The sequence below is a fragment of the Aethalodelphis obliquidens genome, unplaced genomic scaffold (assembly GCF_003676395.1).
Source record: "Aethalodelphis obliquidens isolate GAN/ISIS:26980383/991018 unplaced genomic scaffold, ASM367639v1 scaffold25, whole genome shotgun sequence".
In the NCBI taxonomy this organism is placed as follows: domain Eukaryota; kingdom Metazoa; phylum Chordata; class Mammalia; order Artiodactyla; family Delphinidae; genus Aethalodelphis; species Aethalodelphis obliquidens.
The window spans coordinates 33,454,760-33,468,517 of NW_020837969.1; the positions used below are offsets into that span (position 1 = coordinate 33,454,760).

The 13,758-nt window shown below is 47.2% G+C and overlaps 1 protein-coding gene across 10 annotated transcripts in view; it reads right to left on the minus strand.

The window, feature by feature from the left end:
• Window positions 1-4,381: 4,381 nt before the first annotated feature.
• The window catches only part of INTS10 (integrator complex subunit 10), a 36,834-nt gene continuing 27,457 nt past the window's right edge, over window positions 4,382-13,758 (minus strand). For 6 of the 10 annotated variants that reach the window (XM_027122983.1, XM_027122982.1, XM_027122981.1 and 3 more), the window contains 5 exons: window positions 12,060-12,139; window positions 10,511-10,673; window positions 9,577-9,670; window positions 6,839-6,916; window positions 4,382-4,771 (listed from right to left, as the gene is read on the minus strand). In XM_027122983.1, the coding sequence (XP_026978784.1) occupies window positions 4,615-4,771; window positions 6,839-6,916; window positions 9,577-9,670; window positions 10,511-10,673; window positions 12,060-12,139 (572 nt within the window). In that variant the 3' untranslated portion in view covers window positions 4,382-4,614. The remainder of the gene's footprint in view (window positions 4,772-6,838; window positions 6,917-9,576; window positions 9,671-10,510; window positions 10,674-12,059; window positions 12,140-13,758) is intronic. The other 4 variants (XM_027122988.1, XM_027122987.1, XM_027122984.1 and 1 more) reach the window with 2 other exon arrangements.

Below are 13,758 nucleotides of genomic sequence, written 5' to 3' on the forward strand. Positions count from 1 at the left end.
TTGTGCTAGTGTAGCATTTGCCTTATATATTGAGATGCTCCTGTTTTGGGTGCATATCTATTTACAATTGTTATATCTTCTTCTTGGATGATCCCTTGATCATTATGTAGTGTCCTTGTCTCTTGTAACAATCTTTAAAGTCTATTTTATCTGATATAAGTATTGGTACTCCTGCTTTCTTTTGATTTCCATTTGCATGGAATACCTTTTTCTATCCTCTCACTTTCAGTCTGTATATGTCTCTAGATCTGAAGTGGGTCTCTTGTAGACAGCATATTCATCTCTTGTTTTTATATCGATTCAGCTAGTCTATGTCTTTTGGTTGGAGCATTTAATCCATTTACATTTAAGGTAATTATTGATATGTATGTTCCTATTGCCATTGTCTTAATTGTTTTGGGTTGTTTTGTAGGTCTTTTTTCTTCCCTCCCTCTTTTGTTCTCTTCTTTTGTGGTTTGATGACCATCTTTAGTGTTGTGTTTGAGTTGCTTTTTCTTTTTTGTTTGTGTATCTATTGTAGTTTTTTGGTTTGCATTTCCCATGAGGTTTTGATACAGCAGTCTATATATATACAAGATTGTTTTAAGTTGCTTGTCTCTTAATTTCAAATGCAATTCCCATTTCCTGCATTTGTACTCTCCTCTTCTCATGGTGGCTGGTTTTGATATCATATTTGTGTGTGGATGACTTCCTACCTTTACTGTATGTTTTGGTGAGCATTCCCATTTCATAATTTTCTTGTTATGACCTTTTCTTTCCTGCTTAAAGAAATTCCTTTAGCATCTGTTGTAAAGCTGCTTCATGGTGCTGAATTCTTTTAGCTTTTGCTTGTATGTAAAGCTTTTGATTTCTCTGTCGAATCTGAATGACCGCTTTGATGGGTAGAGTGTTCTTGGTTGTAGGTTTTTCCATTTCATCACTTTAAATATAGTGTGCTACTCCCTTCTGGCCTGCAGTTTCTGCTGAAAAATCAGCTTATAGTCTTATGGGATTCCCCTTTATGTTATCTGTTGTTTTTCCCTTGTTGCTTTTAATATTAATATTTTCTCTTTGTCTTTAATTTTTGTCAATTTGATTACTATGTGTCTTGGCATGTTCCTCCTGGGGTTAATCTTGTATGAGACACTCTGTGCTTCCTGGCCTTGGGTGACTGTTTCCTTTCCCATGTTAGGGAAGTTTTCAGCTATTATCTCTTAAAATATTTTTCATGCCCTTCCCCTCTCTTTTCTCCTTCCTGTATAATGTGAATGTTGGTGCATTTGATGTTGTCCCAGAGGTCTCTTAAACTGTCCTTTTTTCTTTTCATTCTTTTCTCTTTATTTTGTTTTGCATCAGTGATTTCCACTATTCTGTTTTCCAGCTTACTGATCCGTTCTTCTGCCTCATTTATTCTATTGATTCCTTCGAGTGTATTTTTCATTTCAGTTATTGTATTCTTCAACTCTGTTTGCCTCTTCTTTATATCTTCTCTTTGTTAAAGACTTCTTGTAACTTCTCACTCTCTGCATCCATTCTTTTCCTGTGTTCTTGGATCATCTTTAGGACCATTACCCTGAACCTTTCTCAGGTAGATTGCCTATCTCCACGTTACTTAGTTGTTCTTCTGGTGTTTTATGTTGTTCCTTCATCTGGAATATATTCCTTTGCTGTCTCATTTTGTTTACATTTGTTAGCATTTTTATTTATGTGGTAGGTTAGTTATTTTTCTTGATCTTGGAGAGGTGGCCCTCTGTAGGAGATGTCCTATGTGTCCCAGCAGTACACTCCCCTCTCATCACCCAAGGGCCAGGGACCAGGTGGTCCCAGAGTAGGTTCTGATCTGCGTTTGTGGACTCAGTTCTGCAGACTCTGGGATCATAGTTTTCTTGCTTCTGGTATCTGCCCCCTGGCGGATGAGGCTGGTCTAGCAGCTGTGCAGCCTTCCTGGCGGGAAGGGCTGGTGCCTGCCCACTGGTGGGTGGAGCTTGGTCTTGGCCCTCTAGTGGGCAGGGCCATGTCTAGAGGTAGCTGTGGGCTCAGGAGATCTTTAGGCAGCCTGTCTGTTGATGGGTGGGGCTGTTTAACCCCCACTGTTGGCTTGGCCTGAGGCATCCCAGCACTGAGCCATAGGCTGTTGCATAGGGCCAGGTCTTGGTGCTAATGAGCCAAGCAAAACGTCTGCCTCTAGTGAGTTCACACAGGTGAACACTCCCTGATACGTTCGCCACCAGTTTTCATGACCCCAGAGAGAGCCACAGGCGCCCCCTCCCACCTCCCCAGGAGAACCTCCAGGACCAGCAGGTAGGTCTGGCCCAGGCTCCTGTGAAGTCACTGATTTTGCCCCGAGTTCTGGTGCACACAGGACCTTGTGTGTGCCAAGAGTGGAGTCTTTGCTTCCCCCAGTCCCGTGGAGCTCCTACAGTCAAGCCCAACTGGCCTTCGAAGCCAAATGCTCTGGGGGCTCCCCCTCCCAATGCTGGACCCCCCCAGGCCGGGGAGCTTGATGTGGGACTCAGAGCTCTCACTCCTGTGGGAGAACATTTTAAAAAAATATTTACTTATTTATTTGGTTGCATTGGGTCTTAGCTGTGGCTTGCGGGCTCCTTCGTTGCGGCACATGAACCCTTAGTTGCGGCATGCATGTGGGATCTGGTTTCCTGACCAGGGATCAAACCTGGGCCCCCTGCATTGGGAGCAAGGTGTCCTAACCACTGTGCCACCAGGGAAGTGCCCTGTGGGAGAACTTCTGCAATATAATTATTGTCCAGTTTGTGGTTTGCCCACCTGGGTGGTATGGGATTTGATTATATTGCAAGTGAACCCCTCCTACTGTCTCGTTGTGGTTTCGTCATGTCTTTGGATGTAGAACATCTGGTTTTGGAAGGTTCCAGTCTTTTATTTTGATGGTTGTTCAGCAGTTGTGATTTTGGTGTGCTCATGAGAGGAGGTGAGCTCAAAGTCCTTCTACCTCACCATCTTTTCTTTCCTACTGATTTTTAAAAAATAATAATTATTTTTTTTTGCTGCATTGGGTCTCCGTTGCTGCACGCAGCTTTCTCCGGTTGTGGCGAGCAGGGGCTACTCTTCGTTGTGGTGTACGTGCTTCTCATAGTGGTGGCTTCTCTTGTTGCAGTTTCCCATCGATTTTAATAAATCTATAAAAGGGTCTTATATAGAAAAGATTTCTAAAATTTTTGTGCACGGTAATGAAACCATGCCCCACAGGGTTGACAGAGACTGGTGACTAACGGAAGTTCCCGAGCTCCTCACAGAACAGCAGCAAAGGGAACAGCTTAAAAACCCCTGTGGCCTGCTTTCACTGAGCAAGTTCACTTTGGTTATTTTCCTTTTCTTCCTCTTTAAATGCACGCCTCCCAGCCTCCCGTAGCCCAGGAACTTGTAATCAGCTCCTGCCCGACGTGAGCTGGCTAGGACCGGTTGGGACCACTGCTCCTGAAACTGGGCCTTGGGGGTTCCCATGAACAGCCTCTGCCGCCAGAAGTCTCCACCCTCAGATGGCGCTCGGTGCCTCCACTGTGAACGTGCAGACGCACGAGCCCAGATGACCCCGCACAGAACACCCAACACCTCATCTGTCCCCACTCCCAAGACCACCCTGCTCACAACACACATACCCCGAGCCCCTTGCCTTCGGGCAGGCAGACCTGAGACTCGTTCTCCTGTCTCTTCGCTTGGCTGCCTTAGGAATAAAGTCTTTCTCAGCTGCAAACCTTGGCCTCTCAGCATTTGGCTTGTTGCATGTTGGGCCAATGGGCCTGGTCCAGTAACAGTAACTGAACAACTTCTTAGCTCTTTCATTCTTACATCCCCCCAGAAACAACTGTTCATGTGATGCTTACCTGATATATTTCAGGAACAGCAAAAGAAATGAACCTGACCCCTGACCCCAGTGTTGTACTTAGAAGTGTGAGGCCCCATCCCAAGTGTGTCACGTCACTGGCTTTACAGCCAGCTGGGAGGGAAGGGCCAGTGCCTGTATTTCCCATGACAAGCTTGAGGGACATGAATCTGTCCCTGGTACGTGGCAAGTAAAGGGCTGGGCAGAACCAGGCCGGAGGCTAGGCTGTCTGGTTCAGGGCACCCAGGTGACAGCAGCCGACGGGGAGGGGAGGTGCCCTCCACAGGCCACTGGGCAGGACCCCCACCCCAGCCCCCAACGGCGGCTTCAGTGGAAGTTCACTCAAGTTCATCCTGGCACAAAGGATTTTGGTGTTAAAACTTCCTGAAGGAAAAGGTCTAGCATTATGTTGATATGTGATATTCACCAAAACCTGACTGTGGAAAAGAAAATCTTGAGAACATGGAAGGAAATGCCTTTTAAGTAAAGTACACTCTTGTTCAGAAACTCTAAGAATTAAAAATAAAATTGAAAACCACCCCCACAAATTTAGGATGATTTTATTTACAAAACAGGTTCTTTTGTTTTACAAAAATTACAAAATACGACAAAAATAGAAATAGCTTCTTGGACTGTTGGGAACTACTTCTAAGCAACCAATGAGTTAAAACCCCGATGGTCTTCCTCTTTTGAAGAGCGATGACGGCAACGCTCATCTGCGCTTTATGTCTCCCCAGAGCCCCGCGGCTGTGGGCTGCCCCTGGCGGGAGGGCCGGTCAGGCCAGAGTCTGGAGCAGCAAGATCTTCTCGTTGACGCAGAACCTGTGCAGCACCAGCGTCAAGTTCTCCCCACAGCGGGACACCTGGCGCTCCATGGCCAGGCGGAAGTCCTCCTTCACGCCCTTGGTGATGCCCCGGGTGACCGTGTGGTGCCTGGGGCAGCGACAGGGAAACAAACAGACACCACAGTTAGCACGGCAGCACGGGTCAGTGACTCTGGGGCAGGAGAACAGGCTGCCTCAAATCTAGCGAAGAGTTTAAAAAAGCAAAAAGCCCCAACCAAACAGCCTCCACTGCCCGTTCCTCTTCAGAAAGACTTAAAGCCGGAGAGTCGTCTTCCCCACTCAGGAAAAGGCTATTCTAAACATCGCATGTTTGGCGAGGTGCTGCCTGCTTGGCTTCTAACTTCTGCAGCCCTGACGCTGTACTTCCCTCTGTGACTTGTGCACAGTTCAGTTACTTGGGGCTGACGGAGTCCAGACCACCCTGGCCACACAGTTCGGGTCCAGCCAGGCCAGCTGAGCGCAGAGGCAGCAGTGGGGAGGGGGATGCCTGAGCGAGCGTGGCCATGGCCGCAGCCCCCGGCCGGTGCCCCGTGTCAGGCTGCGGGCCACAGGCGTGTCTCTCTCCCTGTGATGCCAGGATGGGACAGCTCCTCCAGGTCTTTTTGCAAAGAAGCAGGAGGACCTGGGGCCCCAAGACAAGAGTCCGGCACCGGCAGGGAGAGAGCAGCAGAGTCGCTGATGCAAAGCTTCCTGAGGGCCTGCTGGGGCCCGGGAGCCCTGCATGCTGGGCTGGGCTGGGCCGGTGGGAGCACAGGTGGGTCCTTCACAACGCCCTGGAGGGTGGGCTTCAGAGAAGGAAATTACAGAGGAAACCCCAGGAAACTCCAAACACCAAAATGAAGGAAGCAAAAGAAAAACCTAGCAAAATTCAATGGGTTCAATCAAAAGGAAAGGCGTTTTAACTACCAGTTAGTAATTTGGTAGATTTAGACGAACAGAAGCCACCTCCATCCTCCACTCCCACTGCCTAACTTCCCTAAGACACAGTCATGGGGGTTTAAAATTAGATTTTTAGGTACTGGCCAAGATTAAACTGTTGAAACCACTCTAAAATGTTGCTGTTTTTAAAACTTGAATTATATAAAATAAGTACAACAGAAGTCAGAAAGTTGCAATGTAATAGAAGGAAAAAGAAAACCAAAACAGGCTTTGTTAGAAGGGCAAGATATTACAGGACACCCTACAACGCCCATGGACAGTTTATAGAACCACACAGTGAGACAGCACAGCCAGTTCTCTGTGGACATCTCTAATCAGGTCTGGCTGGTGACTCAGTAGTAAGTACAGTGTCAGTGAGCCCCGCTGGGAGCTCATGCAGCCCCTTTATGCTGCCCTGAGATACTGCTCTCAGGGGACCCAGACTGCAACCCCAAATGGGAGCCCTCCCTCTGACCCACTGAAAGACGCTGGTATTTGCAGACACTGAGCTAAAGGGCATGGATGGCTCCAAGCACACGCTCCCCTTAATACTAGTAAAAATGTAATAAAATGCTGTGTCCTGCTGGTCACGGGCCAAAGGTGTTTCCACATATGAAGAGTGGTACAACCCAACTGTATTTCTATCAGAGTCTTTATTGCTCTGGCAAGTTTGGATGAAGAAGAGGACGAATTAGCTTTTGTGGTTTAAGACCAGGATAAGTCAACTAGTAAATGCAGCATTCTAGCCTACCAAATATTTTCAATCCGGACAGGTAAGGTCAGAAAAAACAGTACCAGTGGCAGGAAGATACTGTGCTTATGCCCATTTAGACCAAGACCTCAACACTAATACGAAAATCTGAGAATAAAAATTTACTTAGAGTAAGTTTCAGCATCCTTAAATATTTAGGACCGAATGCCTTATGTTTTACCAAAAGAGAATCATAATTTAGTGCCTAATCTAATGTGTACTTAGTCTCACACAGTTTTATATAACGTTCACTTATTTCCAGATCCATAATGATTTTTAAATTGAACACAAAAACACTGGCAACTTATGGAAAAAAATAAGAAATGTTACAATATTACAACCAGATGGTTTGCCAAGGAATGCAGAACAAATTAAAAAATTAAATAAAGCATGAAAAAGAGCACTGAGGAACAAAGAGCTGAAAACCATGGGCAGTAAAACATGTCGACAAACAGTACACTATGAGCAGGTGTGTCCACTTGGTACCTGTCAGCAGTCTGTATGCTGGGCTGAAGCACAGGTAAGAATTCCTGCTGCAGTAACCCCATGGGAGGGCTAGAAGGCCTTTAAAAAACAGCAAACAGCGGCATTCAAACACCCACACCGACTCAGCCTGCACTTAAAAACAACACTCCAGAGAAAACGCATGAGACGGGGGGCAGGCTGCACAGAACCGCCAGCCTCAGGCCTCGAGCAGCTGTTTCGGGAGGACAGAGGCTACCAGCCCCCCCGCTGCACGGCTGTGGCCCACATGGGTCCACAGGCCTCTCGGCTGCCGGTCCCTGGCTCAGCCCGCTGAGATCTGGCATGAAAAGCAAGAGCCAGGGGAGAGGACGGGGAGATGCCATGGAACGGCCGTGGAGAGAATCTCAAATCCAGCGCCTTTGCTCTCCACGCTTGCCACGTCCATGCCGATCCCAGAAAGACACCCGTGACTTTTTAGAACCATCTTTGATGGGACTGAAGCCCCAGACTGAAGAGGCCCTTTCAAGAGGACTGGAGAGGCTGGCAATGTTTTTGATAAAGAAAGGTTGAGTTTAAATTTCAAAAAGTATTGAGAAAAGGAACAGATGGGGGAAAACAAGAGTCTGGGCCATGGCTTTGTGGGATTCTGTAACAACAGAAATGAGTACATTAGCCGGGTGATCACCTCTGAGAACGTCATCATGCACCCAGTTCGGGGCACACACAGGACATGGGTTTCTGTGTCACCCAGGGTACTGCAAGCATCAGCACAGAAGCATTTCTCTACTTCAAAATACATGAGAGCAGCACGTGTAGGTAAGAATCAGAGCTCGTCCCTCCTGCCAGTCAGGCCCCCGTGCCCTCGGCGCTGGTACCGTACCTGCTGCAGCCCAGACGCCACAACCAGGACAGACTCACAGCCTCACCTGAGGGAAGGCTGGACTCTGCTCCCTGCATCTCTGCGCTCGGCTGGAGGGCCCCCCAAAAGGTCCACAATGGCTTCAGACAATTTGTTTGCGACCCAAAGGGAAAAGGAATGTGACAGTTTTACTCAAGATCCCGACCATACCTCAACTGTCTCAGGCGGCCCGCTTCTCCACGGTAGCTTCTCGTCAGAAATTTGGAAGGCAGGTTTCAAATGAACCCTGGGACTCACACTGTCAGCTCACTAAGCAACAGCCCCTAGTCCTGCTTCCAAACTGACGGGGCAGCAGGTTTCCTAAGAGACTTAATGGTCTTCTACAGGGAGTTAGAAGAAATTAAGGGTTTCTTTAACTAAGGACACCGTCTGCGTGCCCAACAGCCCTCGCCTTCACTACTCGTCCGAGGGCTTGTCTGCATGTTCCCGTGTCGCTGTGCAGCTCAATAAGACTGGCTGGAGAAGACAGGTTCAGTAGAATGAAGTCTGAGACTCACTGCTGATTTTCTGACAGCCTCTTCTCTCACATTCACAGCTAAGCATTATCTAGTGTGAGGATTATTAAACTCAGGTTTAATCTAAGTAAACGGAGTTGATTCTACTGAGGTTGTCTCCGTATTATGACAATTTGTATGGTGAGCATTAATGGGAATTAAAGAAAAAGCTATTAAAGGTATGTTTGTGTGTCCAGCCTCAAAACCTGCAAATTACAACGTAAAAGGGGTTACCTAGGCTTCCGTGTCAAAAAGCCATCTTTACTCTCAAGCATGGTGAAGAATATTTTGAATCACGCAATTATTTTCCCCACGTTCTAGGGGAGCTACCAGAGTGAGAAGATGAGCATGTCTGGTCCCCTTGCCTGAGCCAGCTAACGTATAAAGGTCTTGCGCTTTCATGTCAAATGCTCAGAATCTTTAGTAACGTTTGCAAGGTGAAGGACAAGCACCCCACCTTCCCATTCCCGACAGGACACCGTGCTGCCTGGATGCCCCAGCCCCGAGGCTACGGGAGTCCAGAGGGACACTTCTTACTTCCCTCTCGACAACACTCCCCAAAGACAGCACGAGATGCGGATTTTGGCTTTGCGCTGAAAACTCGTCCCTTTCACAAGTGAGGGAAAAAGGAGAATCTGTCAGCCTCAGCAACACTTTCTTCTCACTCGGGGTTCGGTCTCCTGCAGTGACTCTGATCCTGACCCACACACGCTGAACGTGCAGGACGCAGAGGAGGAGGTATGGACATCACACTACGCGAGGCGTCTGCAGCACAGAGGATGTACTGTCCAAACTGCAATGAGGACTGAAGGGCAGAAGCAAGGGCATTTAAAAATCATAAATGGTCACTGATTTCATCCAGGAGTGGGGAGTGCCAAGACCAAACCCCACCCCGCTGAGCGGGCAGGTGCTCAGCAGGGCTTCAGTCAACACTGAGGCCCAAGTACAGTGTGGAAGTTAGGTCTGCAGTTTTTCCCAGTCCAGCTCAACTTTAGTTAAGCATGGCTTTTCTTAATTAAAAGCACCCTACTTCTAATCAGAAATTATAGGATCAGTCTGTAAGTTTTGGAACAGAAAAGATACCATGAGTAAGACTTTTGTCTAGTGAAGTAAGTATCAAAAGTGACAGAACTACCCCAATTTAAACAATGTTCTATCAGAAATGTAGTTAAGGAAATGCCAAGTCTTTCAAAAGGATTCCCGGAATCAAATCTACTCTCCAAAACAGAGACCAGGTTTGTATTCCTTTCTAATGACTGTGTGCAAGCCACGGACATTTACAAACGTTTCCCACGAGCACACGAAGGCGGGCGCTCAGCACGGAGGGCAGGAGGCGGTGCCCTTACTTGATCAGCATCCCTTGATTGGGCAGGAGTTCCAGATGGATCTTCCCACCTTCCTGAGTTCTCAGGTAGGCGAACTCCTCCAGCATGTCGATATCTGAGGCCAGATTCAGGGAACCACGTGAGAAATCATGGAGCCCTGCTCTCCTGGAGGAGCAGACTGGCTCGCAGCCACTGAGAGACCTGCCCACGGCGACCGCACCAACAACCCAGCGCTGCCTGAGTCCAGACCCAGCGGTTCCTATGCCAGCCCAACGCCCTCACAAAGAGAAACATGTTCCTCAGGTAGCTGACTGAGCAGAGCCTATAAGGTCCCAAGAGCAGAATCTTCTGTTTTCTTAGTAAGAAAGAGGCGGTAGAGGTGCTATACACACCGCCCCCCTCCCCCTGGCCCAAAGGTTAAGAAATGCTGCTCTAGGTACCTGGAGAGGGATGTCAGATGCCTTGCAACTCAAAAGTAATATATTAAGAGAAGCAGACCTTTCCCTAACCAACAGTATGAAATACAATGCTCCCCCACACGAAAGCCAGTGCTGGGTGGAGGAGATTCTCTGGCGGGTGCCCCACGGGCCACCAGCTGCTGTTGTAACCCCAGACCCCAGGGGCCCTGTTCCCAGAGGAAGGCCAACAGAGAATCACAGTCTATGGCCCCAGCAGTCACCCTGGGCCTGCAGGGAGCCTGCAGGCTCTTACTTCAGGCACCCTGGGTACCTTCCTAAGAAGCCACTTGAAGTGGAAAATGCAACAGGGCTGTCCACGTTCCTGATTCCTCTTTGAAGCCATTCATGACTTTCACAAAACCAGCTGCCACAATCCCATTTTAAGTCACCATTCCTTCTCCTTTTCCCCCAAATCACCAAAAGCATTATTTCTACCCCAAATGGTTCGTTCAGTTTTGTACCAAGCATTTCTTCTGCTCAAACAAGAAAAAGGATACTTGTAACATAATTGAAAAAATTCTCATATTGGAAGTTTCCTTGCTGGCAAATCTTATTGACGGCTTTCAAGAAAAGGGTCTCTCCCCGCGGCCACTCCTGCTGAAGCAGCACGATCACGTGCCCCAGCGCCAGGTCGTCTCTGCTGTCTGTGAAGGCTCTCAGCTGCAGGACAGAGGGGAGGGAGTCACGGGGTGATCTCACACATGCCCGATACCACCTCCTCCAAAACACTGTGGCAGGGAGGTGCGTGACTACGGTCACTAGTCAGAAGGGACAGCAGAAGTCAAGCCTGCCTGGCAAATGTCACCGCTGCCGGCGAGGAGGGGCCCCACCACAGAACCCGGCTCCCCGGCACCCTCGTGAGCATCCTGGCGGGAGTGGGACATGCAGGGTGGGCCCGAGGCTCTGAACACGGGGATGAGGGTGCGAGGAAGGTGAGCGGTCTGGGCAACAGAGAATTTGGGGACTTCTTTTAAGGGGCCGGGGGGGGGGATGGAGGGCGGGTGAGAGGCCCCCTTAGACAGAGGGGTCTGAGGAGACTGTGGGACTGGGGAGAAAGGCCGGCGGGAGCCACGGGAAGGAGGACGCAGGGGTGTGAAGTGAGACGCTGTCAAAGGGCTTCTGGTTCTAAACCGGCAGCTGTGCCTGAAGTCACTTCAAATTGTTTCTGCCGCTCAATGCTTCAGATCAAGAGTCAGGTTTGGGGTATAATTGCTTTACAATGGTGTGTTAGTTTCTGCTTTATAACAAAGTGAATCAGTTATACATAAACATATGTTCCCATATCTCTTCCCTCTTGCGTCTCCCTCCCTCCCACCCTCCCAATAAAGATGTTAAAAAAAAAAGGGGGGGCGGGGATAGGACGAGATGAATAACTTAAATGTCCATCACCAGGAGAAAGACTAAATACGTTGTGGTACACATCAATAAAGTGGACACAGCCATTCAAAAAAAAAAAAAAAAAAAAGAGTCAGGTTTGGGAATTACCGCCCTGAAGGGGAGACCCGACACTGCTGCCCGCTTGAGCCTTCGTAGACAATTCAGCCTGTCCACCCCAGGCCTCCACTCCCCACAGCCCGGTCCTTAGGCTTTCCTGACTCTGCTGGGCCTCTGCACGTGCCCAGCCTCATGCCCTATCCCTGTGATAATGAACTCACATCCCTCCATAAGCCCAACAGCACTTGTGCTCCCTTCTTCTGTAGCTAATATATCCTGACTCGTAGGCTAATTGATAAAATATTTACTGGACGCTACCACAGGCAAGGTTATTTGTGTATCCACCCCACTATTACCTGTAAATTATCTGCCCCACTGTTACCCATAAACCTCTCGAGGATGGGGATTATTTCCTACTCATCTTTGCCTAGTGCAGTCGATATTTAATAAATATTTGTTAATTCCTTGCCCATGTGCTTTCCTCACTACACCACCCTGTTTTCAAAGGACTAAACTAACATTTGTGCCTAAGGCTCTCAATTCAAGTCATTCCAGGTCATCAGAACAATCCTGCAGATTAATTTCCTTTACACTAATCAACGTGAAGCTTACCTTAAAACAAGCTAACATTAAATGCAGGCAATAGGGCATGATAGCCTTGCTGGTACAAGGCAGCAGCTTCAGATCTGAACCTAAGAAAAGTCCACAATATATCTGTTAGTAGCAAAGAAAAGAGCTTTGAAAAGCAAATGTTTAAAGTGCTTTCCTTAAAAGGAAAAGGATAAGCAACAATCACATGGTCTCAACACAGTTAAACCACAATTACATTTAGTGAAGGTGAAACTGGTTTTTCAATCGTCTCTGGATTTCATTTCTCAATCTAAATTTCTAAAGTTGCTTAAATACTTATTATTATGAAACATTTCAAATACATAGAAAATGACAGAGATTATTACAAACAGCAGAGTGCTCACCACTCAGCTGTATAAAATGCTGACATCTGCTTTAGTTTTAGATTTTAATATAAAGCATCGCAAGCTCACTTCTCTTCTGATGCCACTCCTGCCTCCCTCCTGAGAGAAGACTGCTATTCTGAACGGGGGTTCATCATTCCTGTGCACACTGCCTGCTTTTAACACAGGAATCTATATTCACGCACTGCAGAGAAACGTCTCGTGTGTTTTCAGTCTACTATATAAATGGTGTCATAGCGTACATATCTTTCTGCAGATTGTTTTTGGTACTAATATCTGTGGCTCTAGCTCATTGGTTTTCTGTGTTACGTAGTGTTCTGTTGGTTACACTGACCACACCTGATTTATCCATTCTTTTATGGTAAACACTGAGTATTCCAATTTTTCACTATTACCAACAATGCTGAAATAAACATTCTTATATATATTTTCTTGTGCACTTGTGGAAAAAACTTTAAGCAATGGTTGTTTTTCAAACCAAGACCATAGTCCTTTCCTTTATGCTGTGTGCTCTTTCTATCCTAAATCCTCTCTACCCCAGAGGCAAGAAGTAGCAAGAAATAAATATGCTTTTCACGTGGCAACCCTGTGCACACACACTTACACATGTTCATACAGCTGGCTTCTGAGCAACACAGGTCTGAATTGCACGGGTCCACTTACACGTGGATTTTCAGTAAATACAGTGTCTGCATTTCCATCTTACAGATCTCTAAACGAACTAACTGTGGGGAAAGTCTGTATTGGATTAGAGATCACAACATGTGGAATCAGAAGAATTGCGGTTTAAGCCCTGATTTTATCCAAACTGTTCCAGCTCCCTGCCCTAGGCTGAGTCACTGGTCAGTTCCTGTTTTTGAGGCAGAGAGCAGTACCCAGATTTTCGACCGTTGCGGGGAGGGGTGGGTCTGAGCCCCTGGGTTAACTCCTGCATTGTTCAAGGGTCAACTGCGTGTCTAAAACAAAAGGTTCATGAAATAAAATTTACCCTTTTTAGTGGAGATACATTCATTTTAATAATACTGTTACAGTCTATCTCATTAAAAAAGAAAATTTCTATGGGAAATTCATGACCTAGTAGGTGAGGGCCCAAATTTGGAGATCACTGATCTAAAGTCTATACCTGGAAGGGGCACATAACCAGGTAGTGAGATATGCAACTTGGTACTGCTAAACTGCTCTCCAAAGTGACCATATGAATCTATGCACCTTCCAGAAGCACGTGGGCGACGCGTATCTTCACGTCCTGATGGTCAATACGGCCACCCTTTACTCTCTGCATCCTGATGTAAAATGATAGCTTATTGTTTTAATCTGAATTTCCTGTATTAATAATA